The sequence below is a fragment of the Trifolium pratense genome, linkage group LG7 (assembly GCF_020283565.1).
Source record: "Trifolium pratense cultivar HEN17-A07 linkage group LG7, ARS_RC_1.1, whole genome shotgun sequence".
Classification (NCBI taxonomy): Eukaryota; Viridiplantae; Streptophyta; class Magnoliopsida; order Fabales; family Fabaceae; genus Trifolium; species Trifolium pratense.
The window spans coordinates 30861521-30888200 of NC_060065.1; the positions used below are offsets into that span (position 1 = coordinate 30861521).

Consider the following 26680-nt stretch of genomic DNA (forward strand, 5'->3'; position numbering starts at 1 on the left):
TCTTCCACACAACACTATAATCTCGTGCGATACAACAAAATTAATATATGTTAATTAAATCATTTTTTAATCACACCGTGCAAGAATGCGAGTTCAACTAACACTGTCAACATAAAGACTCTTTCAAAATAATTCATAAATACCTCTATTAACATTCGTTAGAGTTTAAAAGATATAGGTATATGATGTCAATCATGTTTGTCATGAGGTGCAATCCCATCTCCATTATGTCATGTACTACACTAAATGAGTATACCTCATTCATTAAAAAATTTGAATTTAGTTTCATGATAATTAAACCCTAAACCTAAAAATAGTCAAATAGTAGTCAACAACTTTTTATTGAACCGTTGAAGATTTGAAATGTGATGAAAAAAAGTTATAAATCTTTTCTGACAACTTTTCACGACCCGAATCTACGACAATAAATTAGCGCGCACACAACCGATTACATCACATAAACATTCAAATTTTAATTCTAAGATTCCTCGAAACCTGATCAAGTAAGACCAATATCCAATTCCCAAGTTTCTTTGGTCAAATTGATGATCTTTTGAAAAATAACTTCAAAAAAGTTGTCTTTTTCTTTTCTTCTTTTTGGGTCTTGACGACTCACTTCATTGCTTTGAAAAGGCAAAGGCGAGATCTTTTTCACTTTCGCAAGGCAAAGGTGAGATCTTTTTCACTTTCACTTTAGACCCTTTTCCTTAATCTGTATTTTTAGTTTTGGGTTTCAATTTTTTGTTCATATTCAAGATCATAGGGATTAGGGAGTAATTGCAATCACATTTCACATTGAAGGTGTGTCTGGTGTCTAACTAAGACTAGTTCTTTGTGTTTGAATCTATTTTCTTAAATTATTACCGGTGTTTATGAGTTAGTATCGTGTCTGGTGTCTGTGTTATTGTCATTGGTTCATAGATAGAGTAATATTTTGAGTTTTGATGATTTTTTATTTGATTAATGTAGGTTCATCAAAGATTATGGAAGAAATTATGATGGATATAGATGGATATGGTGAGCAGCGGATTCTGCCTGATGCTCTTCCATTTGCTAGAAGGTTAGTTTTTTTTTTTTTTTTTTTAAAAAGAACCCTTTCCTTTGTAATGTTTGATATGATTTGGGTTGTTGAGGTTTTTGCTTTATGTGTGTTGTAGCTATCAGCTTGAAGCATTGGAAAAGGCGATTCGTGAAAATACGATAGCGTACTTGGAGACTGGATCTGGAAAGACGTTGATAGCCATCATGCTTCTTCGAAGCTACGCTTGTCACCTCCGAAAGCCTTCTCCTTACATTGCTGTTTTTTTGGTTCCAAAAGTTGTATTGGTTTCTCAAGTATGCTGCTGCAACTTTAATCTCTATTATGATAATTTTGCATATTTGAGATACATTGTAATAGTATTGTATGATGATTGATGAATGAGTGCTATGTTATGATTAATGATTAAAGATTCACTCTACTTGTTTGTTTTGTTCACTTGTGTATTCTAGCAAGCTAAAGCCTTGAGAAACAACACTGATTTGAAAGTTGGAATGTATTGGGGAGACATGGGTGTTGACCATTGGGATGGCGATATGTGGAAAGAAGAGACGGAGAAACATGAGGTGAGGAGGGTCTTTGAATTGCTATCGCGACTAATATAGTTTTATTATGATGCTTCTTTATTTTATTTTTCTATGAACCATAGATAACTGTAATGACTGTCGGTAATGTCTTTGAATGTTATAGGTGCTGGTCATGACTCCGGCAATATTGCTTTCTTGCTTGAGGCATAGCTTTATCAAACTGAATATGATAAAGGTTTTAATAATGGATGAATGCCATCATGCTTCGGGTAAACACCCATATGCCAGTATCATGACTGTAAGTCTTATACTCTTTACATGCTTTTATTTTAACTGTTGTGTATTTGAACTTAATACCGTAGTATATTTTCCTCGCAATATGTTGGTATATACTTATTTTCGTTGTCTACGCAATGAAGAAGACTTTTAGGTCGCTATAGTAGCACTATAGCCTATAACACAGCGGAATTTGAACAAATTGTTGCGTGGTGGAAACTGAACAAACCGCCTTTTCCCGCGATCTGTACAGTCTGGTCGCAATATGTTATTATATAAATTGAAGTTAAACAAATGGTGACGATAATTGTTATGGATTTTTAATTATACCAGTACTGTCAATGTATTTTGAGAATATAATTGTTATCGACTCTAAATTATTGCATTTTCTAAAAATAATGTGATAAAGGACTTAATTTGACCGTGGATTTCATGGATGTAGTAGCGGCTGTATGATCCGTGCATTCCTTCCGAAAATTTTCTATACCCTTGAGACCTTGACCATCTTGCTTCAATAAATGGGGATATCATTTTAGTTAGGATATTGTTCAGTTCTATCATGATTTTCTGATTAATTTTTTATCTAAGTGTTCTAATTGATATCGTGTGGGGACAATTACAATAACCATGTATTGTAAGCTACAATGTCCATGCATCATCTGCATCACAAGATTGTAGTTTGTGCGGTGGAAGTGGTACTTACTTTTGTCAGATTGCGTGCAGGAATTTTATCATCATCAATTAAGAGCTGGTATCACCAAGCTTCCTCGGATTTTTGGGATGACTGCATCCCCAATTAATACAGCTGTGAAATCTGAATCGACCATATCAAAACATATTCGGAAGCTAATGACTCTAATGGATTCAAAGGTTGTTTTTATTTCCTTCCTCTTTATGTACAATTTTTCTTAGTTTATTCCTTTGTGAGTAATACTCTTGTTTTGAAGTACAACTCAATATTACTGTTCGGTCTTGCTATGTTTTATTTCTCTGATGTATGTTTTTGAATTAAAGGTTTATACATGCGTAAGTGACGCTGTCATCTCACAGTTTATACCAATGTCTACCCCAAAATTCCGGTATTACGAGGACAGTGTGGTTCCCTATGCGTTATTCGATGAATTAGCCAAAAAACTCAACGCATTAAAAGAACAGGTGTGTACATCTAATCAAATCATTCAAATGTATGCATGTTAAAAGTCAAAATGTATGTTAAGATCTCTGTTTCACAGTGTCATACATTTGAATTTGTTCCCAATTTTCAGTTTTATATGCTTAATTTATTTGTCAGAATAATTTTCTTTCCTGTTTCGTCACCTTTCTTACATTTTGCCGTTGTTTCCAAATTATAGTAGTGCATATTTTTGTGCGATCATAATGGATTATTTCCTTGAAATGGGTGTTTTTTGTACTTCAGCACGAGCTATCCGTCACAAATTCAGATTTCACAAAATCGGCTGTCGAATCTGCGCACAAAAAAATATCAAAGACTTTTGAGGCCTCAATATTTTGCATGGAAGAGCTTGGTGTTTGGTTGGCTTCGAAGGTTCTTTCCCTTTTGCTGCCGCGACTTTATCTGTGGCTCTATTTTATCTTCATGTTTGCAAAGTTAACATTAACTGTTTTTTACGTGATAGGCTGCGGAGTCATTATCTTTCATTGATATTGAAACTTTCTCATGGGGTAACTCAGGGGATCAAATTGTGAAAAATTTTATTTCAGCCACTGTGCTGACACTGCAATCTTGTGTACCATCTGGTAATGATTCTACAAGCATTGAGAAAATATGTAAGATTTTAATTAAATCTTTTTTTTTGCTTTCTTTTATTAATTTTACAAAATTTCTTACTCAGATCCTCGATGGACTATTGGTGACAATATGAATTCCGATATGGAATTGGGGCTATTGACCTCCAAAGTGTCATGTCTTGTTGACTGTCTACTCGAGTACAAGGGTTTTACTGAAATGAGATGCATAGTTTTTGTGGAAAGGGTCATTACATCTAGGGTCCTTGAGGTTCTATTGAACACTTTGTTGCCAAAATACAATAGCTGGAGGGCTAAATCCATTGCAGGAAACAATAGTAAATTGCAAAACCAGTCTAGGAAATGTCAAAACGAGATTGTGGAAGAATTTCGCGATGGACTGGTATGCTGCTTTCTTAGATAATATCCATTGTGTTGTAATTGTAATAAGCAAATATAATTTACTTATCAAGGAAATATTTTAATCTGTAGGTCAACATCATTGTTGCAACATCAATTCTTGAAGAGGGTTTAGATGTTCAAAGTTGCAATTTGGTTATTAGATTTGACCCATGTCCTACAGTGTGCAGTTTTGTTCAGTCCCGAGGCCGTGCGAGAATGCAGAATTCGGATTACATATTGATGGTTAAGAGGTAATTATCGTGTTATTCTCCTTAGTATTGTGATTTATAATTAACTATAGTAGCACTTGCCTAAGTGCTATTTAGCATGCTGCAAGAGACAGCTATAATATCAAATTTATTTGTTTCCTTCCAAGTAAAATTTCCCCAAAATATCTTATTTTTTTCCAAAATTACAGCGGCGATTCAGTTACATGTTCTCGATTAGAGAAATACCTTTCTGGTGGGGAAATGATGAAGAAGGAGTCTTTGCATTATTCTTCTCTTCCACTTGAGCGCCTTGAAAGTGATCAAATTAATGAGCAAACTTATCGTGTTGCTAGCACCGGAGCTGTTGTCAATCTCAGTTCTAGCATTTCTTTGATATACTTATATTGCTCACGGCTCCCTTCAGATGGGTTAGTTCGTCTATTGCTGCCCTTACATTCCATATCCATTTTTCTTCGTTTAATGAACCTTAAGATATGCTTTCAAATCTGATCCTCTTACATTTTTTATCTTGTTCATCATTCACCCCATTTGGTTTTTTAAACTCTCAGGTACTTTAAACCTACTCCAAAGTGGGACAAACAAAAAGGAATATTGTATCTTCCCAAGAGTTGTCCTCTACAGGCTATTCATGTTCAAGGCGACACGAAGTTCTTAAAGAATATTGCATGCCTTGAAGCATGCAAACAACTTCATAAGATTGGAGCGTTGACAGATTGTCTTGTTCCTTCTATTGTCGTTGAAGAAGCAGAGGTGGAGAAATTTGGTAAATTCCCGTGCCTTCTATTAATTTTTTCTTTTATTATTGCCTTTCATTTTTCACATTACTTGAACGTGGAATTCGGTTTAACCATATAATATTTCTTGGAATGGCTTCAACATCAAACAAAATGTTACAGGTAATGAACCGTATGATGAGAAACAGCCAAGTTACGTACCACTAGAATTGGTGAATCGCATGTCCAACAATAGTAACACAATCTACTATTGTTATTTAATTGAGCTAAAGCAAAATTTTAGCTATGATTTCAACGTGCAAGACATTTTTCTTGCAACTCGAGTCAAGCTTGATCCAGAAATCGGATGCATGCAATTTGACATGTGTTTTGATAGAGGTAGCTTGTCTGTGAAATTGGAATACAAAGGAAGCCTAAATCTCTCACCGGATCAGGTATATCTCTAGTATTCGTTTAGCTATATCTGAGATATTTGCAAATGCTAGGAAAAGTCTATACACTTATGATTTGTTTTCATTTTCCAGGTTCATTTGTCTAAAAGATTCCAAGTTAATGTCCTTGGAATTCTTATGAATTATAAAACGGATAAGGAATCTGTTTTAGACAAATGTTGTTCGGAAGATGACTTAGGGATCGATTATCTCCTGCTACCATCTATTGCAAGAGAGCAAACAACAGTTGTAGATTGGTTAACTGTTAATTCCGTACATCCATCTGAAATCAGGTGTCTGCATCATGTAGCCACTATCTGGACGAAAAAGGGTTTCGTTTGTGGTTGCATTTTGCAAAATGCTTTGGTTTGTACGCCACATAATGGTCGTACTTACATCACCACTGGTTTTTTGGATTTGAACGGAAACTCGCCTCTAGCAGTAGGAGATGGTGAAGCAACTACATACAAGAAGTACTTTGGAGAGAAGTAAGTTCTTTTTTGTGGTTGATGTTTATTATCTAAGTTAATCTATCTACTCTTGTGCCTTATATATTTATATCTATATTGATGAATTATTCTAATTTACCCTTTCCCGGATTTCAGGCATGGCATTCAATTGCGTTTTGAGAATCAACGCCTACTTCAAGCAAGACATGTTTTTCCTGTAAAAAATTATTGGCATGGACGCAGACAAGCAAAAGACAGAGGTTTAAGCTTTAATTTTTATTTTTTTTTGTTTCCTTAATCTTTCCTTAGTGAGTATCATAAAAAACTTTGGTGTCCATAAAGGCACAAAAGATATAGTTTCTTCTGTTATCGCTGTCTCCAAACACTAATTATGTGTAATCTCATCTTAATCTTGTGTTATTCTTTTGCAGATGTGAGCAAGACTTTTGTTCAATTACCTCCGGAACTATGCTATATAATCATGTCACCAATTTCTGCTGATACGCTTTATTCCTTTTCGTTTATTCCATCAATAATGCATAGACTTGAGTCATTGCTTGGTGCTTTCAACTTCCAAAAGATGCACTTGGATCGTTGTCCGCAAAACAGAATTCAAACATTCAAGGTGGGCTACTACTGACGTCCTTAACATTTCCTACTGTGTTAATACACATTTGAATAGATTGAGGAAAAACTTGACTTAGAACTTTATCCGCTTGCATTTTTTTTGGTTAATTTGTTTTGGCGGTATTTGAATGTTAGATTTTCTTTGCTTCTGTTGGTGGTATATGCATTTTGCTGTGTAGGTCTTGGAAGCAATGACTGCAAAGTCATGCGAGGAGACCTTTCACTACGAGTCACTGGAGACACTTGGTGATTCTTTTTTAAAATATGCTGTTAGTCAACAACTTTTTTATACACATCAAAATCACCACGAGGGTCTTCTTAGTGTGAAGAGGGAGAAGATCATTTGTAATGCTTCCCTCTGTAAGTTAGGTTGCAGTTCTGGAATCCCGGTATTCTTTCTCTCCCTCTCGTGTGTCGTTTCGGCATTATGAAATTTTATTCGTCTAATATATCAATTCTGTTATTTAACGTCTATTCTTCTGAGTTGCAGGGCTTCATACGGAATGAGCCTTTTGATCCTAAGACCTGGATGATTCCTGGTGCTAAATCAAAGGATAAATTAGAAGAGATTGTTTACAAGGGAAGAAAAATTTATACCCGTCCAAATAGAAAACTGAAATCTAAAGTTGTTGCTGATGTTGTTGAAGCACTAATTGGTGCCTTCCTTAGTGCTGGCGGTGAGATGGCTGCACTGTTGTTTATGGATTGGATTGGTATCAAGGTGAATTTTAACATTACACCCTGCGAGAGGCAATTCCATGCGTGTCCTGAGAATGTAGTTAATATTGTCTTTTTAGAATCCCTATTGAAGTACTCGTTTAGGGACCGTTCGCTGTTAGTAGAAGCTATGACGCATGGTTCTTACATGCTGCCTGACGTTCCTAGATGCTATCAGGTACTTACTATTGTTATTATTATTCTTCTTTATGTAGAAACAATATATTAGCGTAATGTATCAGTGCACGGCAGAATTTTCTTTGTCTCCATATTGATTAGTTTATCTTTTTTCATGTCTTGATGGACCTTTATAAATATTAATTATTCGCAACCTTCTTCAAGATCAATTATGTTTTCCTCTAAGTACGTGTTAGACTGTTTGTTTTATCTTTATTATAGAAATAATTTATACATAAACACTTACATGATAAGAGCTTATTATATAATTGCTTAATAAAGTTGTTTATCCAAACATAACCTTATTTTTGTTTACCCTTGTTTCTCTTCGTCTCATTTTGTATGATATTTTCCTTTCCCTGCAGCGATTGGAATATTTAGGAGACTCGGTGCTGGATTATCTCATCACTCGGCATTTGTATAAAGAATATCCTGGCATGTCTCCCGGGCAGTTAACTGACATGAGAGCAGCCTCTGTGAATAATGATTGTTATGCAAGGTCTGCCATAAAGGTTCAATTGCATAATTATGTACTCCATGCTTCTCCAGAGTTACATAAACACATTGTAGCCACACTTGCTAAATACAACGAACTATCTTCATCATCAACTTTTGGATGGGAGTCTGAGGCATCATTCCCCAAGGTTAGTTTGTCGAAGTCTTGAAATAATGCTAATGCCTCTAATGCTACTTGTTCTTTGGTTTTTAGTTTAAACTATGCTACTTGGTATGGGAGTTTTTCTATTGAAGCTGTTATGAGTACCTAACTTTAGTTGTCTGGTAATTGTGATGAAAATATCATCTTTGCATCTGTAATCTATGTAGCAGCGAAACTCTAGATTGAAAGTGTGTCCGGTGTCTAACATTGATACTACTCCGACATATGTGATTACATTCAATTTCTTTCATGTTCTCTAATTATTATTGGTGTAAGTGTCGGTGACAGTGTCGTGTCTGGAGTTCATTTATCTGTTATGCTTCATAGCGTGTAATACATTTGCCTACTTCTTTAGGGTCATTAGTCCTTCTTGAACATAATTTAAAAATGTAAATGTTGTTCGTGCATTTTTCTATGTAGTGAATGTGACAATCAACTAGGATGTGTAAACTGTTACAACACCAATTAATTTAAGATTGTTTCTATTGTTTGCTGTAGGTACTTGGCGACATCATAGAGTCTCTAGCTGGTGCTATACTCGTTGATTCAGGCTATAACAAGGAGGTTGTGTGGCAAAGCATAAGGCCTCTTTTGGAACCACTTGTGACACCTGATACATTAACAATTCATCCCATTAGGGAATTAATTGAATTGTGCCAGAAAATGAATTATACCATGAAGAAGACTGTGTCCCGGAACGATGGCGTTACTAGTTGTAGAATCAAGGTAATTGCAGATGACGTAATTCATCAGTGCGAGTACAAAGGTTCTACTGATAAGAAAACTGCCACAAGACTAGCCTGCAAGGAAGTTTTGAATTCCTTGCGGCTGAAGGAAACACAAGATAAGTAATATACATGACTTGTGTATATCTCATGAATTGTAAAAACAAAGGGATGCAATTATTTAATTGTTGTATTATATTTTCTTTAAAAATGATATCAAAAGTGTATTGAAATGATATATACATGACTTGAGTTTTTATATGGTGAAGAGTTATCAATGATCCAAGTGAAGAGCATAAATCAAAAGTGTATTGAAATGACATGAGTGCAACAAATATATAGAGTTGTTCACATAAACTTAACTAACAAATTTCTCAATTGTTATCTTAATTGAAAACTAATTGAATAAAACATACTAACATAAGCAACTAAATAATAACAAAACTCAAATAGAAATTTAAACTATTCAAATTTGATGAGATAGGAATGTTAGACATGGTGGTGGTGTGGTAGCTTTTCTGCCACTAAGAAATAGAAAAGCCCCATTACTCCGGAATGCCTTATGTTGCTACTGTGGTTAGCCTCTAGAGTTAAAGTTTCACCATCAGATATCTTGATAGAACCTGGTTTAGGGTAACAAGCCGACATCCCTACAACATAACCTTTCTCCTTTCCTGCTCTCTTTCCTTTTCCATATTTTGGCATTGAAGTACATATAACTCTCCCATCCTGATAACATTGTCACAACCAAAATTTCAAATCGCTACTCAAATACTAAATTTGTGGTTAATGAAGATATATCGATGATTATGAGTTTTGACACCAAATTTTAATCGTTCAAAATAGTTATATACATCCTATGTTTATATGAACCATATCACCAGAAAGGATTATTCCATTGTTAATAATGATTTCAATTATTTAATGTCACCTGTCCGTATAGCGTTGATCCAATTGCGCCCGCGTGCTGATGGCCAACTCCATATATGACATAACCACCATTTTGTATCGGAAAGCTTGCTCTCTTCACATCAACACAATCACTACCATTCACATGACTTGTGTTGCAAGGTTCAACTTCATATTCAATCTGTATGTAACAAATAATCACTATTACTCACATGAACTAGTATTACATAATTATATAAATATAAGCTATCTTTTGATTTCACTTACCTTGCAATCATGCTTTAGAGTCATCATTCCTTTAGACTTATCTGAAATCTTCAAAGTATCAGTAACATCAAATATATAAATCTTCACAGGCAACATATACTCTTCCCAATTGAACCATTGAATTGTGTATTTCAAATAGAGCTTTAATTTTGGACCTAAATACCCTTCCCTTAACTTACACTTACTATTATCAGGACAACATTGCAAACCACCTTTATAATTAGGACTCAAAATCTTTCCACTTTCATCCTTTGTAACATTATACAAATCACACTTACACTCAGTGCACCCCATATTATCTTCTACACCCCTTGTATCAATAGCATGAATATTAATCAACCATTTTTCCACATACCCTTTTGGAATTTCTTCATGATTACCAATTTCTACTCCATAAGGGTCAGGAATATATGTAGTTGTGCCTCTTGTTTCAGATCCAAGACCAAAGTATTGTGGAAAAATATTGTCTTGACAAAATCCATTATTTCTTACAACAATAATACCTTTTTGGCTATTATTTGTCACATGTTTAGGTTCATAGTATCTTACAACAACCCAATGGTGTAGATAAGTTTGATGCAGTGGTACAGAATTCCCTGATTTATCGACTAGTTCGGCATTCAAACTCTTGAGTGAAATATGACCTCTTGGAAAATCAACGTCATAGTATATTTTATTTGAAACTAATCCCGGACTTAGTTCAATCTTCGGAGACATAAAAACTTTTGTATGGATTTTTTTCTTAGCTAAGGTGAATGGTGTGATTGACAACAACACTAGTAATAGTATTGTCCATGGAAGCTTACAATTTTGAGATAAAAATCTCATGTTGATCTGTTTATAGCAACAATTAATTAAAAGCAATTACATATAGATCCATGTTTGAATTTAAAGAAGGGATTATGTTAACCATGACAAATATGAAATTCATTTACAAAGTAAAACTAAAACATATATAGATATTTTTGGTACAAAATACAAATATAATTCTATTGGGCTTGTAGCGCGGATATAAATGATGGATGGCCCGATCGGAAACCCAATAGGGTGCGATCCAACGGATCATGGAGGAGGCTCTGATACCATCTTAGAATTGAGAGTTGGGTCTAACTCAATCTTATAAAATTGGTTTGTAAGGTGAGGATTATCATCACTCATATACACACATTCAAACCATCTTGCAACCGATGTGAACTTCTTAACATGAATATTTGAAGTGATCAATTCAATTTTAAAATAGAGATTCTTCAACCGTAAACAAAAGAATTAGTAAAGAAGTATAAATATATGCCTTATTTTTCACTCAAACATGTGACAAATAGCTAGAATACTACTACTAGCTACTAACAAATAAATAAATAAAAAATCATGTTAACTATAGGGTGAGCACATAACTGAGAAAAGATAGATATTCATGTTTATGTTAACTATATGATGATCATGAGGGTGTTAATTAAGTTGGAAGAAGGAACGTACCTCTCAAGTTAACACTTGGGAAGAAAGATTAAGAGTTGGTTAAATTGTTAAGATTGAAACTAAATATTTATATACCAAAAGATAGAGTATAAGGTGACTTTTCAGATGCTCTAAGATAAAGTACTATAGTATGTGTTTGAACTTTGAAGTGCCAATACTTCTAACTGAATACGGTCGAATGAATCACTTGGAGACTAACTAGTAACTATAAAATATTCTTTGATTTAGACTACATTGTTTTAATACCGTGAATTAAGTTAACCATTTACAAGAACATAAATGCGGTATTCAGTGCCACCTCACTAAGTTAACGGCCACTAATGTTTTTGTAACGACGCGAGTTGAGATTACTTAGTTAAACCAATAAAATAATCAACCGAAAGACGCCAAATCTAAATAAAAGATGATACCACAACAGAAGAAAAAAATATACTCCAATATACGACTCCATCAAGATAAATTTGGTCAAACAAAGTTGATGTATTTAGTCCAAATTTTTAACCAAATACATCAACTTTCTTTGACCACTTTTCTCTTATATTTTGAGACGGAGGGAGTACTAAGCAAGGATCCAGAAAAGTCTATCCATATATGAAGATTGTCAAAAGCCTATGTGTTTGTTTCCATGCTGGTCATTTTCTTATTTGGATCGTTGACTTTGTTCATTCACATTAGAATAATATCATCTAATTTAACACATGATGTGTGTGTGTGTTATTTCACATTATGTTCTTTAAAATATTATTCATAGTTTTTTTTCTTTCTGTATATATATTTCATTGAGAAATATCAATCAAATATGTGTGCTGGCAACTTCAATTTCTGCATATTGAGAAGCTATCTTCATATGTTTGGTACATGTTTCAGGCTTAACACTTTCATAAGCTTTAATCTTGAAACAACTTATCAATATGCTCAATATATCTTTTACAAAGTAAAAAAAGTATCAGTACTAATTAAGAAATTGAACCCAATCAAGTAACTTATGAAAATATAATTGTATTATAAAACTGATTATAGATTGTTGCATTAAGAATGAGGCCAAACACAAGATTTATTCCAAAGGTGCAACTATATATTATACATTAAGATAGTACTAATTACTCTTACAACAACACCTCATTATATAGGAAAATCACTTATTCATACACAACAAAATATAGTCCTCAATCCTAACATGATCATAAGCATGATTGAAATTTTAGACATGGTGGTGTGGAAGTTTTTCGGCCACCAATATATAGAAATGTCCCATTACACCAGTGTGTTCGATGCTATTATTGTATAAAGCCTCTGCGGTCAAAATTTCACCATCAAATAACTTGACAGAACCTGGTTTAGGGTAACAAGCTGACATTCCTACAACAAATCCTTTTTCATTTCCTGCTTCCATTCCGGTCCCATATGTTGGAAACGAATTACATATAACTCTTCCATCCTGATGACATTGTCACAACCAAAGTTTCAGAGAAAACCGGTTCAGTAAATTATGATCAATAAAAAATGTCCCTAAATCGGTCACTATATCACAGATTTTTGTACGTATATGTCACTCAAAATTAATATTTATATGTTAAAAAACATTGTCATAATTAGTTAAGTTAATGTCATACCTGGCCATATAGAGTTGATCTAATAGCACCTACATGTTGATGAGCAACACCATAAACTATATAACCAGCAGTGTTGATTGGGACACTTGCTCTCTTGACATCAACACAACCACCAACATGGCTTTTGTTGCAAGGATTAACTTGATATTCAGTCTATATAAGCACCAAATAATATCAATTCATTACTCACAACTTAATGTACATGTGTTTTGTGGCATATAAATTGAAAAGAAAAAATTGTGCGAGCTCTCAGTTGGCAGAAATATTGCATTGTATATGTAGGAGGTCGGAGTTCGAACCCCAGTCATTCCATTTATCCACTTTAAGAGTGAAATTTCTAGCCACAAAGCTAAATTGAAAAGGAAAATAGAAAGTTATAATATATATAATTTTGAGATTTTATTTACCTTGCAAGTATGCTTTATGCTCATTCCTGTGGACTTGTAATTGTATGATATTTTCAAATGATCAGTCACATCAAGTAGATAAATCTTAACAGGTATCACAAATTCATCCCAATTAACCCACTTAATTGTATATTTTAGGTATAGTGTATTTTTTGGACCCCAAAAGCCTTTCTTCATTCTACATTGAGCATTATCAGGACAACATCCTAAACCTCCTTTATAACTTGGAGTCAAAGGTTTTCCAGTAAATGCATTTATTGATGTATGATTATATAGGTCACATCTACACTCATAGCACCCCACTCTATCTTCTACACCCCTTGTATCAATAGCAAGGACATTGATAATCCATTTCTCATCATACCCTTCTTGAATATTTGAAGGATTACCAATTTCTAATCCATAAGGGTCAGGAATATATGGATTTGTGCCTCTTGTTTCAGCTCCACGGCCAAATGTTTCATCAACCGTATCACCTTGGCACACTCCATCATTTCTCTCTATAATAATACCGCTTTGGTTTGTCGCGTTTTTAGGTTGTCGGTATCTCAGAACAATCCAATGGTGAAGGTAAGTTTCTTGGAGAGGTACAGAATTCCCTGATTCATCAACTAGTTCGGCTTGAAAACTTTTGAGGGCAACATGACCTTTTGGAAATTCAACGTCATAATATATTTTGTTTGAAATGAATCCCGGACTTAGTTCAATCTTAGGTGATAGATAAACGGTTGTTTTAACATTGTTTTCGGTATTTTTAGAAGCAGTTGATGAGCATGGCGGGACTAACATGACCAACATTAATACTAGTACTAGTATTGCTGATGAAAACATCCAATCTTGAGATACAAACCCCATGTTGATCTGTAATTAAAAGCAATTAAGTTGATATAGAATTTAATTTAAATTAAGAAGGGATTATATTATAACCATGACACATTGACAAGCATGAAATTCCCTAACAAAGTAAATAAAAAATAGATATTGGTTTGGGATTTGGATTGAGTACATCTTGGTCGTTCAATCAAATTTAGACGGTCTAAATTTTAAAACAAATTTTGTTTTATTTTTTTTTTTAAACTTTGAAAGCTTAAAATATGAGTTATCTATATTGACCATATGACAACTCGCAGCGGATTTTACAGATTTGACTCTAGTTGATAGTTAATATTTGAAATGACCAATTCACTTTATAAGATAAAAATATAAATATCATTGCAAATATGAAATTTTAATTTAAATTTAAGTAAACTAAATATTTTTATTACTTCACACTAACAAAGTTTTTATTTTTACTAGAGTTGCTATCTATATATATTGTGCTAAAAGATGAAGAAATGTACCTCAAACACTTAGAAGAGTGCAAGTGTAAATGATAGGAACAATATCAACTACTAATTAAATTATGAAAGTGTTAAGCTTGAAAGGCATATTTATAGACCAAATAATGAGTAAGTTGTGCATTTTCAGCTCTAGGGCATGGATGGCATGGCGTTTACCAAATATGAATAATAATATTTAAGTATGTGTTTGAATTTCAATGGTTTATGGAATGCAGTGGCATGAATCACATAAGACACTAACTAAAAAACAAGAAAAATATTACTTTTTGATCAACAACACACCATTCTTAACAACAAAATTCCTTTGTGATTACAACTTATGCATGAACCATGGCCTTTTTCAATTCCTTAATGACCAAACGCTATGTCTCTAGAAGTCTAAATCCAATCAACCAATAGTTTAATAGTATTGAAATAGTTATAACTTTTAATACAAAGTGTATTTTTCACTATTACATTAATACATTTTATCGTACTAATATCTATACGTTAGAAAATTAATGGGTCAAACATAATTTAGTTGGTAGAGACATTGTATTTAATATGGAATGGAGGTATTGAGGTTTGAACTCAAAAAGTATCACTCATTCACTTTAAAAATATATAAAATTCTAATTATTTTTTGTTTTTGTTTTTAACCTTCTGGTTCGTAGAAGAAGGAGGTTCGATAATTCAGAGTTCTGTCGCGAGGTAAGTAAAATCTAATAAAAAATTAATTGTTCCCACCGGGAATCAAACTATTTGTCTTAAGAGCTCATTAATTACTTGAGCCTAGAGCTATCAAATGGGCTGGCCCGGCTCGGTGGGCCTGTCTACACTTATTTTTGGTAAACAAGCGCTAGTTTAAATTAATTACTTAAGAGATTAACTAGTAAATCTCGGGACAAGTTTTGTGCATTGATTTCAAAAGAGTTTTGAATTTTCATCATTGAAATAAACATTTATTATGCAAAAGATATTAAATGCTGAAAAGGTTTAAATGCAAGTAATGGTTTTTTTTTTTTTTTGAAAACAAATGCAAGTAATGGTAAAAAAGGTTTGAAAGATAAAATTGCAAAGAAAGGGTAAATTGCTGATTCGAAAGTAAAATGAGCGAAAATTCACTCGAATGAGAGAACTATTTAAATGTAGAAAAATAAGTTTGAAGATAAAAGACTTTGCAGAAATTTAACTTTGCATTGAATTGTAAAATGATTACAAGAAATGTAAATGGTTCACAGATTCATACATGTTTCTCTTTGCACTCGTTTCTCGCGTTAGCATGGGTACTTTGTGAGATTTTGTATTTTTTTTTTTTTTTTGATAAGCGTGAGATTTTGTATGTGAAATTGTGACCAAGATTTCGACTAAGAAACTAGTATTTATAGTTACAAAGATTAAAACCGTTACTTAACGTCTCTATACTAGTCTTCTGCCACGTATTCCTTGTATTTGAAATATACTTCCACTTGAAACGCTGCATCTATCGAAATCAGACTGAATTTGAAAACTGCAATAAAGCAAATATCCCAAGTCCACAACACACATTGCTTCGATCTATTGATTACCACAATCGAAAGACAAAGTGATCGAAAGGCAACTCTGCCTTTTAACTTAGAATATATTATAAGTTTCACACTTGTAACTATTTTCCATTAAAACTCTTATTCTTAAACACATTACTCTTAACCTTCATAATTAAGAGGATTTAAATAAAAGTTCTCTTCTTCTTGAAGACATTTACTTCTCAACTAAATGAAGGTCAAAGTCAATGTATCTCTGAATGCAGTCAACACTACTTTAATGCATATTTTAGCTCGACTAAAATATGGGATAACAGGGCCATACTATATATACGGGCTAGCCCGGCCCAGTCCAATTATTATTGGCCTACATATTTATGAGTCCGACCCATCCCGTACGGGCCACGTGGGCTAATGGGTCGGCCCTATCCATTTTGTTTTATTTTTTTCCCATTTATTCGATCTTTTTCTACACGACTTTGATGTATTAGTTCCTTCTAATTATCAATTTTATTGAGATATGATTGTATGCAAGTATAAATAATTCTTATATCAGCATTAAATATCAGTTAAACTCAAGTTTAATTCTTATAAAAAAAATAAAACAAATTAATAAATTATAAACTTAATTTTTAAAAAAGTTTTAGGTAAATATGACCCTTTTATTTTATTATGCTAACAAATTCAACTATATTTTTCATAATAACTTTTTAATTAGATGATAATTTATTATGTTTTTAATTGATACGGTGTATTATTTTTACATAATTTTTTCGTTAATGGCTCGGCCCAGCCCAATTTTCATTTAGGCTAATGGGCTTGGGCCAAAAAGTCCAGTTTCATTTTGACTAAGTTTTTTGAGGCCCGATCCGCCTAAGCCCATGTGATAATGGGTTGGCCCATTAGTTCAACCCATTTTTGATAGCTCTACTTGAACCTATTATCTTATTCAATATTATAATTATTAAACTATTTGAATAAAAAAAATAAATTAATTAATGTGTCATCTTGTTGAGTCTTCGCTATATGATTTATGAGTTTAATTTTTATAACAGAGTATAATATTTATAATGTGTTGACAACTTCACATTTCTAACTAACAACATATCTAATTGAACTATGCATGAGAAATGACTATTCTCAACTGTTCTATATATTTTGGACACACGATGACACGAATATGATATCATATTTCGACATATACAAATAAGTGTGGACAAAATAACTCACTTTTATTTTTTCAAAATATTATTTGCAGTTAAAAAATAAATTAAACTTTATGAAATTTTAGGAGTTTCTTTTCTCCCATAATTTTAAAAATCACATTAGAAATGTGTGGATTTTAGAAAAGGGCTAGTGATAAGATAAACTTCTTTGAAGTTAAAATAATAAATTGAATTTTATTGAATTTTAGGAGTTTTTTTTTTCTCCCATAATTTTAAAAATCCCATTCGTCAAGAAATGTACATCCGAACGAGTGTGGGTTTTAGAAAATGACTAATGATAAAATAAAATTCTTTGAAATTAAAATAATAAATTGATTTTTATTGAATTTTATGGAATTTTAGGAGTTTCTTTTCTCCGGTGATTTTTAAAATCACATCATCGAAAAATGTACAACGAGTGTGAAGTTTAGGAAATGGTTGGGGGTAAAAGAAAAACTTCTTTGAAATTCAAAGTCGGACCTGATTTTTTTGGAGAGAGAAATTTGACCTTAAGTTATATTTTTCTTCTTCATTCACCATGGATAGTTTTGGGTCATGCTTGATATCACCCTTTTGAATCACTTTCACCCTCTTTTAATTTAAATAATGTTTTACACATAAATCAAGTTTTTCTTTCATGTTCTTTTGTGATTTTGTTCGTTATTTTTATGTGACATGATTTTTCGTCTTATTGCAACATTCGTTTGATTCAAATAGATAAATTAGCTTAATCAATTATATATTCAAACAATGACTTAGGTATCAACGTTACAAATTCGAAGACATAAATATTTCAGTCACTCAATTTAATCATATTATTTATTATAAGCATTTTATTGAATTAATGTTTTAAGAAGACGAACTAACTCTTGAACTTGTTTAGGGTTTAACTATTGATCACAAGTAAAAATATAAATAGTTCATCTGAACTAAAAGAAAGGTCGGACCATTGTCGCAAACCTAAACCTAATTACTTAACCTAATTTTTTCCCCTCTTTTTTCTAAGATCGACATCATATCGACCAACGTTAATCTATGCAATGATTTAAAGAGATTGAAAAAATAAATACTATATACTCCATCTGTTTCAAATTACTTGTCGTTTTAGAAGAAAAAAATTTAAGAAAGTTTATTTTTGCACTTAATTTCCTATTATACCCTTATTTTAATTCACCAATAAGCTTATTTTGTTTTTTTCCACGCACTTTATCTTTCCAATAAATTTAATATGTTATGTACCAATTTTTTTAAAAAACAAACATTTTTTTTTTTGAAAACTTAAAAAAACAAACTTTAATTTTCCAAATATATAATCTTTTACGGTTTCAACTACTCCTAAATATTTGGAATTTACATGAGTGACTTAGATAGCTAACAATTTTTTTTTCTAAAACGACAAGTAACTTGAAACGGATGGAGTATTTACACCGGAATAGCATGAATTATTTGATTTGATTTTTTTTTGAAGCATTATTTGATTTCATTTAATAAATGTACAAGTGGAATTGTATATTTAAATTAGAGATATTAGTTTTTTTTGTTCTCTTATTATTTTTATTTAAACTAACATTGATATATATTTATTTTTTCAAATCTATAACATTGATTTTTTTTTTACTAATAACATTGGTATTTTAGAATCAATATATAACGTTTAGAAACAAGCATTCAATGATCAAATTAATTCTAATTATATTTACACATAGTCTAAAATATAATTAAAGAAAACTAGTAACATAAAATATAATTAATTGAAAATAAAAGTAGTCAAAATAATTTATGGTAAAAAATTAATTATGTTTGACTTAAATACACGTGGATGAATTTCATTGGTGCCACATCAGCATAGGGCAACTACCCTCAATTTATGTGAGGGTAGAGAAGTAGTCACCTACATTTTATCGTACTAATATCTATACGTTAGAAAATTAATGGGCCAAACATAATTTAGTTGGTAGAGACATTGTATTTAATATGGAATGGAGGTATTGAGGTTTGAACTCAAAAAGTATCACTCATTCACTTTAAAAATATATAAAATTCTAATTAGTTTTGGTTTTTGTTTTTAACCTTCTGGTTCGTAGAAGAATGAGGCTCGATAATCCAGAGTTCTGTCGCGAGGTAAGTAATAAAAATTTAATTCTTCCCACCGGGAATCAAACTATTCGTTCTAAGAGCTCATTAATTACTTGAGCCTAGAGCTATCAAATGGGCTGGCCCGGATCGGTGGGCCTGTCGACATTGATTTACATTTATTATGTAAAAGATATTAAATGCTGAAAAAGTTTAAATGCAAGTAATGGTAAAAAAGGGTTTGAAAGATAAAATTGCAAAGAAAGGGTAAATTGCTGATTCGAAAGTAAAATGAGTGAAAGTTCACTCGAATGAGAGAACTATTTAAATGTAGAAAAATAAGTTTGAAGATAAAAGACTTTGCAGAAATTTAACTTTGCATTGAATTGTAAAATGAGTACAAGAAATGTAAATGGTTCACAGATTCATACATGTTTTTCTTTGCACTCGTTTCTCGCTTTAGCATGGGTACTTTGTGAGATTTTGTATGTGAAATTGTGACCAAGATTTCGACTAAGAAACTAGTATTTATAGTTACAAAGATGAAAATCGTTACTTAACGTCTCTATACTAGTCTTCTGCCACATATTCCTTGTATTTGAAATATATTTCCACTTGAAACGCTGCATCTATCGAAATCATACTGAATTTGAAAATTGTAATAAAGAAAATATCCCAAGTCCACAACACACATTGCTTCGATCTGTTGATTACCACAATCGAAAGACAAAGTGATTGAAAGGCAACTCTGCCTTTTAACTTAGAATATATTATAAGTTTCACACTTGTAACTATTTTCCATTAAAACTCTTATTCTTAAACACATTACCCTTAACCTTCATAATTAAGAGGATTTAAATAAAAGTTCCCTTGTTCTTGAAGACATTTACTTCTCAACTAAATGAAGGTCAAAGTCAATGTATCTCTGAATGTAGTCAACACTACTTTAATGCATATTTAAGCTCGACTAAAATATGAGATAACAGGGCCATACTATATATGGGCTAGCCCGGCCCAGCCCAATTATTATTGGCCTACATATTTATGAGTTCGGCCCAGCCTGTATGGGTCACGTGGGCTAATGGGTCGGTCCTATCCATTTCGTTTTAATTTTTTTCCCATTTATTTGATCTTTTTCTACATGACTTTGATGTATTAGTTCCTCCTAATTATCAATTTTATTGAGATATGATTGTATGCAAGTATAAATAATTCTTAAATCAGCATTAAATATCAGTTAAACTCAAGTTTAATTCCTATAAAAAATAAAACAAATTAATAAATTATAAACTTAATTTTTTAAAAAGTTTTAGGTAAATATAACCCTTTTATTATGCTCACAAATTTAACTATATTTTTCATAATAACTTTTTAATTAGATGATAATTTATTATGTTTTTAATTGATACGGGGTATTATTTTTACAAAAATGACATAATTTTTTCGTTAATGGCCCTGCCCAAAGTCCGATGGGCTAGCCCGGCCCATCCCAATTTTCATTTGGGCTAATGGGCTTGGGCCAAAAAAGTCCAGTTTCATTTTGGCTAAATTTTTTGAGGTCCGATCCGGCTAAGCCCATGTGATAATAGGTCGACCTATTAGTCCAACCCATTTTTGATAGCTCTACTTGAGCCTATTATCTTATTCAATATTATAATTATTAAACTATTTGAATAAAAAAAATAAATTAATTAATGTGTCATCTTGTTGAGTCTTCGCTATATGATTTATGAGTTTAATTTTTTTTATAACAGAGTATAATATTTATAATGTGTTGACAACTTCACATTTCTAACTAACAACATATCTAATTGAACTATGCATGAGAAATGACTATTCTCTACTGTTCTATATATTTTGGACACACGATGACACGAATATGATATCATATTTCGACATATAAGTGTGGACAAAATAACTCACTTTTATTTTTTCAAAATATTATTTGCAGTTAAAATATAAATTAAACTTTATGAAATTTTAGGAGTTTCTTTTCTCCCATAATTTTAAAAATCACATTAGAAATGTGGGGATTTTAGACAGGGACGTCTCCGGGTTTTATGAGGCTCTGTGCAAAATATAAAAGTGACTCCTTAATATAAATATTTAAAAAAAAAAAAAAACTGTCGGTTTAAATTGCGTATAATATAAAAAAATCATTTTTATTCTTGTAAACATATAGATTATCAATATTAAATCAATTGCATTAAATCAAATGAGATAAGAAATATAAAATAATTTTAAAAATAATAAATTGAATTTTATTGAATTTTATGGAATTTTAGGAGTTTTTTTTCTCCCATAATTTTAAAAATCCCATGCGTCAAGAAATGTACATCCGAACGAGTGTGGGTTTTAGAAAATGACTCGTGATAAAATAAAATTCTTTGAAATTAAAATAATAAATTGATTTTAATTGAATTTTATGGAATTTTAGGAGTCTCTTTTCTCCGGTGATTTTTAAAATCACATCATCGAAAAATGTACAACGAGTGTGAAGTTTAGGAAATGGTTGGGGGGTAAAAGAAAAACTTCTTTGAAATTCAAAGTCGGACCTGATTTTTTTGGAGAGAGAAATTTGACCTTAAGTTATATTTTTCTTCTTCATTCACCATGGATAGTTTTGGGTCATGCTTGATATCACCCTTTTGAATCACTTTCACCCTCTTTTAATTTAAATAATGTTTTACACATAAATCAAGTTTTTCTTTCATGTTCTTTTGTGATTTTGTTCGTTATTTTTATGTGACATGATTTTTCGTCTTATTGCAACATTCGTTTGATTCAAATAGATAAATTAGCTTAATCAATTATATATTCAAACAATGACTTAGGTATCAACGTTACAAATTCGAAGGCATAAATATTTCAGTCACTCAATTTAATCATATTATTTATTATAAGCATTTTATTGAAAAAATGTTTTTGAATTAAAGTAACATATGCATTATAGCAGCAAATGCATTTTCCATGTGGCTCAAAACATATTCGCATCAGAAACGGAGCATTGGTATTTCTTAACAACACAAAACAGAACCAATGAATCATATGATCATAAATCCTATCAAACTTTACGGCAAGAATAGAAGCCAATGATTGATGTCAGAACTGGCCCTGAACCAGATTAAACTGACGATGAAATAAAAAAGAAAAACAATCACGGGTTGTGTGTGTGTTATTTCACATTATGTTTTGACATGTTTTTTTAAAATATTAAGATATCTTTTACAAAGTATAACAATAAAGTATCACTAAGAAATAGAATCCAATCAACTAACTGATGAGAATATAATTGTATTATAAAACTTATCACAGATTGTTACATTAAAAATGAGGCCAAACACTAGATTTATCCTAAAGTTGCAACTATTTAATTAGTACATTAAGATATACTAATTACTATTACAACACCTCATTTTAACCACTTATCCAACATATATATGACAAATTCACTTATTCAGACACAACAATATGATGATCATAAGCATTGGAATTTTAGACATGGTGGTGTGGAAGTTTTTCTGCCACCAATATATAGAAATGTCCCATTACACCGGTGCGCTCAATGCTATTGTTGTACAAAGCCTCTACCGTCAAAATTTCACCATCAAATAACTTGACAGAACCTGGTTTAGGATAACAAGTTGACATTCCTACAACATATCCTTTTTCATTTCCTGCTTCCATTCCAGTTCCATATTTTGGAAACGAATTACATATAACTCTTCCATCCTAATAACATTGTCACAGTCAAAGTTTTTGAGAATATTAGTTCAATAAGTTATGATCAATGTATAGAGTTGATCTAATAGCTGCTATAGTTAATGTCATACCTGGCCATATAGAGTTGATCTAATAGCTCCTACATGTTGATGACCAACACTATAAATGACATAACCACCGGTTTTTATTGGGACACTTGCTCTGTTGACATCAACACAACCACTACTACCAACATGGCTTTTGTTGCAAGGTTTAACTTGATATTCGACCTATAATATCAGTTAATTTTGTTAGATAAACGAAATGATAAGTCATTGAAAATTCACACATATAAAGTGGAGGAATTGAAGTTTGAATCCCTACAATGACGTCCGACCTAGCAATTTTGACATTTCTGTCAGTTGAGCTAAGATTTGTGGACATAATATCAGTTACTTCCTCACAACTTAATGAATATTATATGTTCTGTGGCATAAAAATTGAAGGAAAAAAATGAAAAAAGTTTTCATATATATAATTTTGAGATTTCACTCACCTTGCAAGTATGCTGTATGCTCATTCCTGTGGACTTGTATGAAATTTTCAAATGATCAGTCACATCAAGTATATAAATCTTAACAGGCACCACAAATTCATCCCAATTAACCCACTTAATTGTATATTTTAGGTAGAGTACATTTTTTGGTCCCCAAAAATCTTTCCTCAATCTACATTGAGCATTATCAGGACAACATCCTAAACCTCCTTTATAGCTTGGACTCAAAGGTTTTCCAGTTAATGCATTTATTGTAACATTATATAGGTCACATTTACACTCAATACACCCCATTCTATCTTCTACACCCCTTGTATCAATAGCATGAACATTGATCATCCATTTTTCATCATACCCTTCTAGAATATTTGAAGGATTACCAATTTCTACTCCATAAGGATCAGGAATATTTGAATTTGTGCCTCTTGTTTCAGCTCCAAGGCCATAGTATTGATCAAGAATTTCACCTTGGCACATTCCACTATTTCTCTCCATAATAATACCTGTTTGGCTATTGTTTGACACATTTTTAGGTTGTTGGTATTTTAGAACGATCCAATGATGAAGGTAAGTTTGTTGGAGAGGTACAGACTTTCCTGATTCATCGACTAGTTCGGCCTGAAAACTTTTGATGGCAACATGACCTTTTGGAAATTCAACATCATAATACATTTTGTTTGAAATGAATCCGGGAGTTAACTCAATCTTAGGTGACAGAAAAACGGCCGTTTTAACATTATTTTCAAAAGCAGCTGATGAGCATTGTGAGACTGATATAAACAAGACTAGTATTGCTGATGAAAACATCCAATCTTGAGATACAAACCTCATGTTGATCTGTAATTAGAAACAATTAAGTTGATATAGAATTTAATTTAAATTAAAAAGGCATTGTGTTAGTCTCATAAGTGTAGCTCAAATGGAAGGGACATTATTGAAGTGGTCGGGGTTCGAACCCCGGATTCCACACTTCTTCATATTTAAATGTGAGAGTCTAGCCACTAGGCTATTTGACAAAAAAAAATTATGTTATAACCATGACATTGACAAGTATGAAATTCCCCGACAAAGTAAATAAAAAATTGATACAATCAAGTTTAGACGGACTAAATTTTTAAATAAATTTGATTTTTTTTTAAACTTAAAATATTTAGCTTAAAATATGAGTTGTTTGATATTGATCATGTGATAACTCACATCAAATTTCATAGATTTGTTAGTAAATATTTGAAATGAACAATTCACTTTATTATAAGAAAAAAAAAAGTAGAGATATTATTGTAAATATTTTTTTTGGCTTTCAACGTCATAGTTTAATCTGGTTCGGGGGTCAGTTTTGACATCAAGTGGTTCTAACCCCCTTCTGATAGCAGTTGCGGGGTATCGAACCGTGGTCATCTCTACCAAGTTCAGTGTCAATCGCCACTGAACCAACTAACGATTAGTGTAAATATAAAATTTAAATTTAAATTGAAGTAAAGTAAATATTTTATTAGCTCACAACAACAAAGTTTTCTTACTAGAGTTGCTATCTACATATATTTATGCTAAAAGATGAAGAAATGTACCTCAAACACTTGGAAGAGAAATGTGCAGGTGTATATGGTAGGATAGGAATAAAATCAACTACTAAATTATGAAAGTGTGTAAATGATATGAACAATATCAACTACAAGATTATGAAATTAAGTGTTAAGCTTGAAACACATATTTATAGACCAAATTATGGATTAAGTTGTGCATTTCCAGAAGCTCTAAGGCATGGCATGGCGTTTACCAAATAGTAATAATAATATTTTTAATGTGTTTAAATGTCAACGTTTTTGGAATGCAGTGGCATGAATCACATAAGACACTAACTAAAAAACAAGAAGAATATTATTTTTGATCAACAACACACCATTCTTAACAACAACATTCCTTTGTGATTACAACTTATGCATGAATCATGGCCTTTTTCATTTCCTTAATGACCAACTTTATATCTCTAGAAAGTCTATAGGTGTAGCATTCGTTTGTTTCCTCCCTACATCTCAAAACTTTAATACTTAGGGGGGCGTATTGGATTAAGATTTCACAAGACAATTTTAGCAAAAAAAATCTTGAAGATTTTAAAAGACTTTGTGAGATTGTATTGATTTTATGAGATTTTAGAAGACTTTTTTGACTGACTTTTTCAATCAAGATTCTTAACACAAGAATTTGTGAGACTTTATGACACAGACTTTTGAGATTTTGAAGTACTTTATAGACTTTTAAGATTTAAATGAGTCAATAAATTTGATATAAATTCATTCTAAAATAATAATGAATCAATCAATGAAAATTAATCATTCCTTAAAAAATCAACAATCATTAATATAATAAAAAAATCAATGAATAAAATTCTAACAAAAAAAAAATCAATGAATAAACAAAAAAACAATTAAAAAAAAATGACGAACAAGGTTTTGTTGCTGTTGTTGAAACATGTATATATTTTCAATGTCTATATCCTATAATGAATCGTGACACTCTATGGTAGCAGGACAAACATGAAGAGGAAACGTGATAGAGAGGTAGGGAGAAAATATAAGCGATTATAAAAAACACGAGATAATCAGGAAACATGAAATAGAAACATGAGGAAAGGTGAAAGAAATAAAAAAAATATGAGAATCCATCGAAATCTCATGATATGATGAAAGACTTTTTGTAGCTCAAAATTCACTAAAAAGTCCATCAAAATCCATTAAAATCCTATTTTTTAAACAATCCATCGAAATTAGAATATTTTTGAATACCACAAGACTTTTTGTAAGTCGTAAAGAGTCTTGATTGAATACCACTAGACTTTTTTAAAGTCTTTCAAAATCCTAATTGAATACCACTAGACTTTTTTAAAGTCTTTTA

The 26680-nt window shown here is 31.7% G+C and overlaps 4 protein-coding genes across 5 annotated transcripts; 1 reads left to right on the forward strand and 3 right to left on the reverse strand.

Annotated features, from left to right (window-relative positions):
• The first annotated feature begins 349 nt into the window (after positions 1-349).
• On the forward strand, positions 350-8995 carry LOC123898261 (endoribonuclease Dicer homolog 2-like). 2 transcript variants are annotated; one of them, XM_045949173.1, is made up of 21 exons: positions 350-670; positions 970-1060; positions 1158-1335; positions 1492-1605; positions 1730-1864; positions 2566-2712; positions 2857-2997; positions 3260-3388; positions 3480-3600; positions 3696-3991; positions 4081-4241; positions 4409-4627; positions 4769-4983; positions 5117-5388; positions 5479-5873; positions 5991-6094; positions 6266-6459; positions 6641-6850; positions 6952-7356; positions 7721-7999; positions 8512-8995. In XM_045949173.1, the coding sequence occupies exons 2-21, from the start codon at positions 984-986 to the stop codon at positions 8863-8865; spliced, it is 4146 nt and encodes a 1381-aa protein (XP_045805129.1). In that variant the 5' UTR covers positions 350-670; positions 970-983; the 3' UTR covers positions 8866-8995. The 2 variants fall into 2 exon arrangements, with proteins under 2 accessions (XP_045805129.1, XP_045805128.1); XM_045949172.1 differs by lacking the exon at positions 350-670 and adding an exon at positions 678-801 and having other exon boundaries at positions 8512-8956.
• A 52-nt stretch (positions 8996-9047) lies between these two features.
• Positions 9048-11494, reverse strand: LOC123898265. The gene is made up of 4 exons (XM_045949177.1): positions 11391-11494; positions 9915-10748; positions 9670-9828; positions 9048-9467 (listed from the first exon to the last, which is right to left on the reverse strand). The coding sequence occupies exons 2-4, from the start codon at positions 10740-10742 to the stop codon at positions 9228-9230; spliced, it is 1227 nt and encodes a 408-aa protein (XP_045805133.1). The 5' UTR covers positions 10743-10748; positions 11391-11494; the 3' UTR covers positions 9048-9227.
• Positions 11495-12405: 911 nt separating this feature from the next.
• On the reverse strand, positions 12406-14800 carry LOC123898264. The gene is made up of 4 exons (XM_045949175.1): positions 14751-14800; positions 13411-14271; positions 13004-13156; positions 12406-12828 (listed from the first exon to the last, which is right to left on the reverse strand). Exons 2-4 carry the CDS (start codon positions 14263-14265, stop codon positions 12592-12594), a joined length of 1245 nt encoding a protein of 414 aa, XP_045805131.1. The 5' UTR covers positions 14266-14271; positions 14751-14800; the 3' UTR covers positions 12406-12591.
• Positions 14801-22680: 7880 nt separating this feature from the next.
• Positions 22681-25483, reverse strand: LOC123898266. The gene is made up of 4 exons (XM_045949178.1): positions 25357-25483; positions 23789-24625; positions 23364-23522; positions 22681-23262 (listed from the first exon to the last, which is right to left on the reverse strand). The coding sequence occupies exons 2-4, from the start codon at positions 24617-24619 to the stop codon at positions 23026-23028; spliced, it is 1227 nt and encodes a 408-aa protein (XP_045805134.1). The 5' UTR covers positions 24620-24625; positions 25357-25483; the 3' UTR covers positions 22681-23025.
• Between the last annotated feature and the right edge of the window lie 1197 nt (positions 25484-26680).

Bases quoted from the DNA above. Each gene is read 5' to 3' on its own strand.
- LOC123898261 (XM_045949173.1), top strand. From the start codon at position 984: ATGGAAGAAATTATGATGGATATAGATGGATATGGTGAGCAGCGGATT. The intron at 1,865-2,565 runs GTAAGTCTTATA...GATTGCGTGCAG, and splicing joins CATATGCCAGTATCATGACT to GAATTTTATCATCATCAATT. The intron at 3,389-3,479 runs GTTCTTTCCCTT...TTTACGTGATAG, and splicing joins GTGTTTGGTTGGCTTCGAAG to GCTGCGGAGTCATTATCTTT.
- LOC123898265 (XM_045949177.1), bottom strand. From the start codon at position 10,742: ATGAGATTTTTATCTCAAAATTGTAAGCTTCCATGGACAATACTATTA. The intron at 9,829-9,914 runs GTAAGTGAAATC...TGTTACATACAG, and splicing joins CTCTAAAGCATGATTGCAAG to ATTGAATATGAAGTTGAACC. The intron at 9,468-9,669 runs GTGACATTAAAT...CAATGTTATCAG, and splicing joins GATCAACGCTATACGGACAG to GATGGGAGAGTTATATGTAC.
- LOC123898264 (XM_045949175.1), bottom strand. From the start codon at position 14,265: ATGGGGTTTGTATCTCAAGATTGGATGTTTTCATCAGCAATACTAGTA. The intron at 13,157-13,410 runs GTAAATAAAATC...GTGCTTATATAG, and splicing joins GCATAAAGCATACTTGCAAG to ACTGAATATCAAGTTAATCC. The intron at 12,829-13,003 runs GTATGACATTAA...CAATGTCATCAG, and splicing joins GATCAACTCTATATGGCCAG to GATGGAAGAGTTATATGTAA.
- LOC123898266 (XM_045949178.1), bottom strand. From the start codon at position 24,619: ATGAGGTTTGTATCTCAAGATTGGATGTTTTCATCAGCAATACTAGTC. The intron at 23,523-23,788 runs GTGAGTGAAATC...CTGATATTATAG, and splicing joins GCATACAGCATACTTGCAAG to GTCGAATATCAAGTTAAACC. The intron at 23,263-23,363 runs GTATGACATTAA...CAATGTTATTAG, and splicing joins GATCAACTCTATATGGCCAG to GATGGAAGAGTTATATGTAA.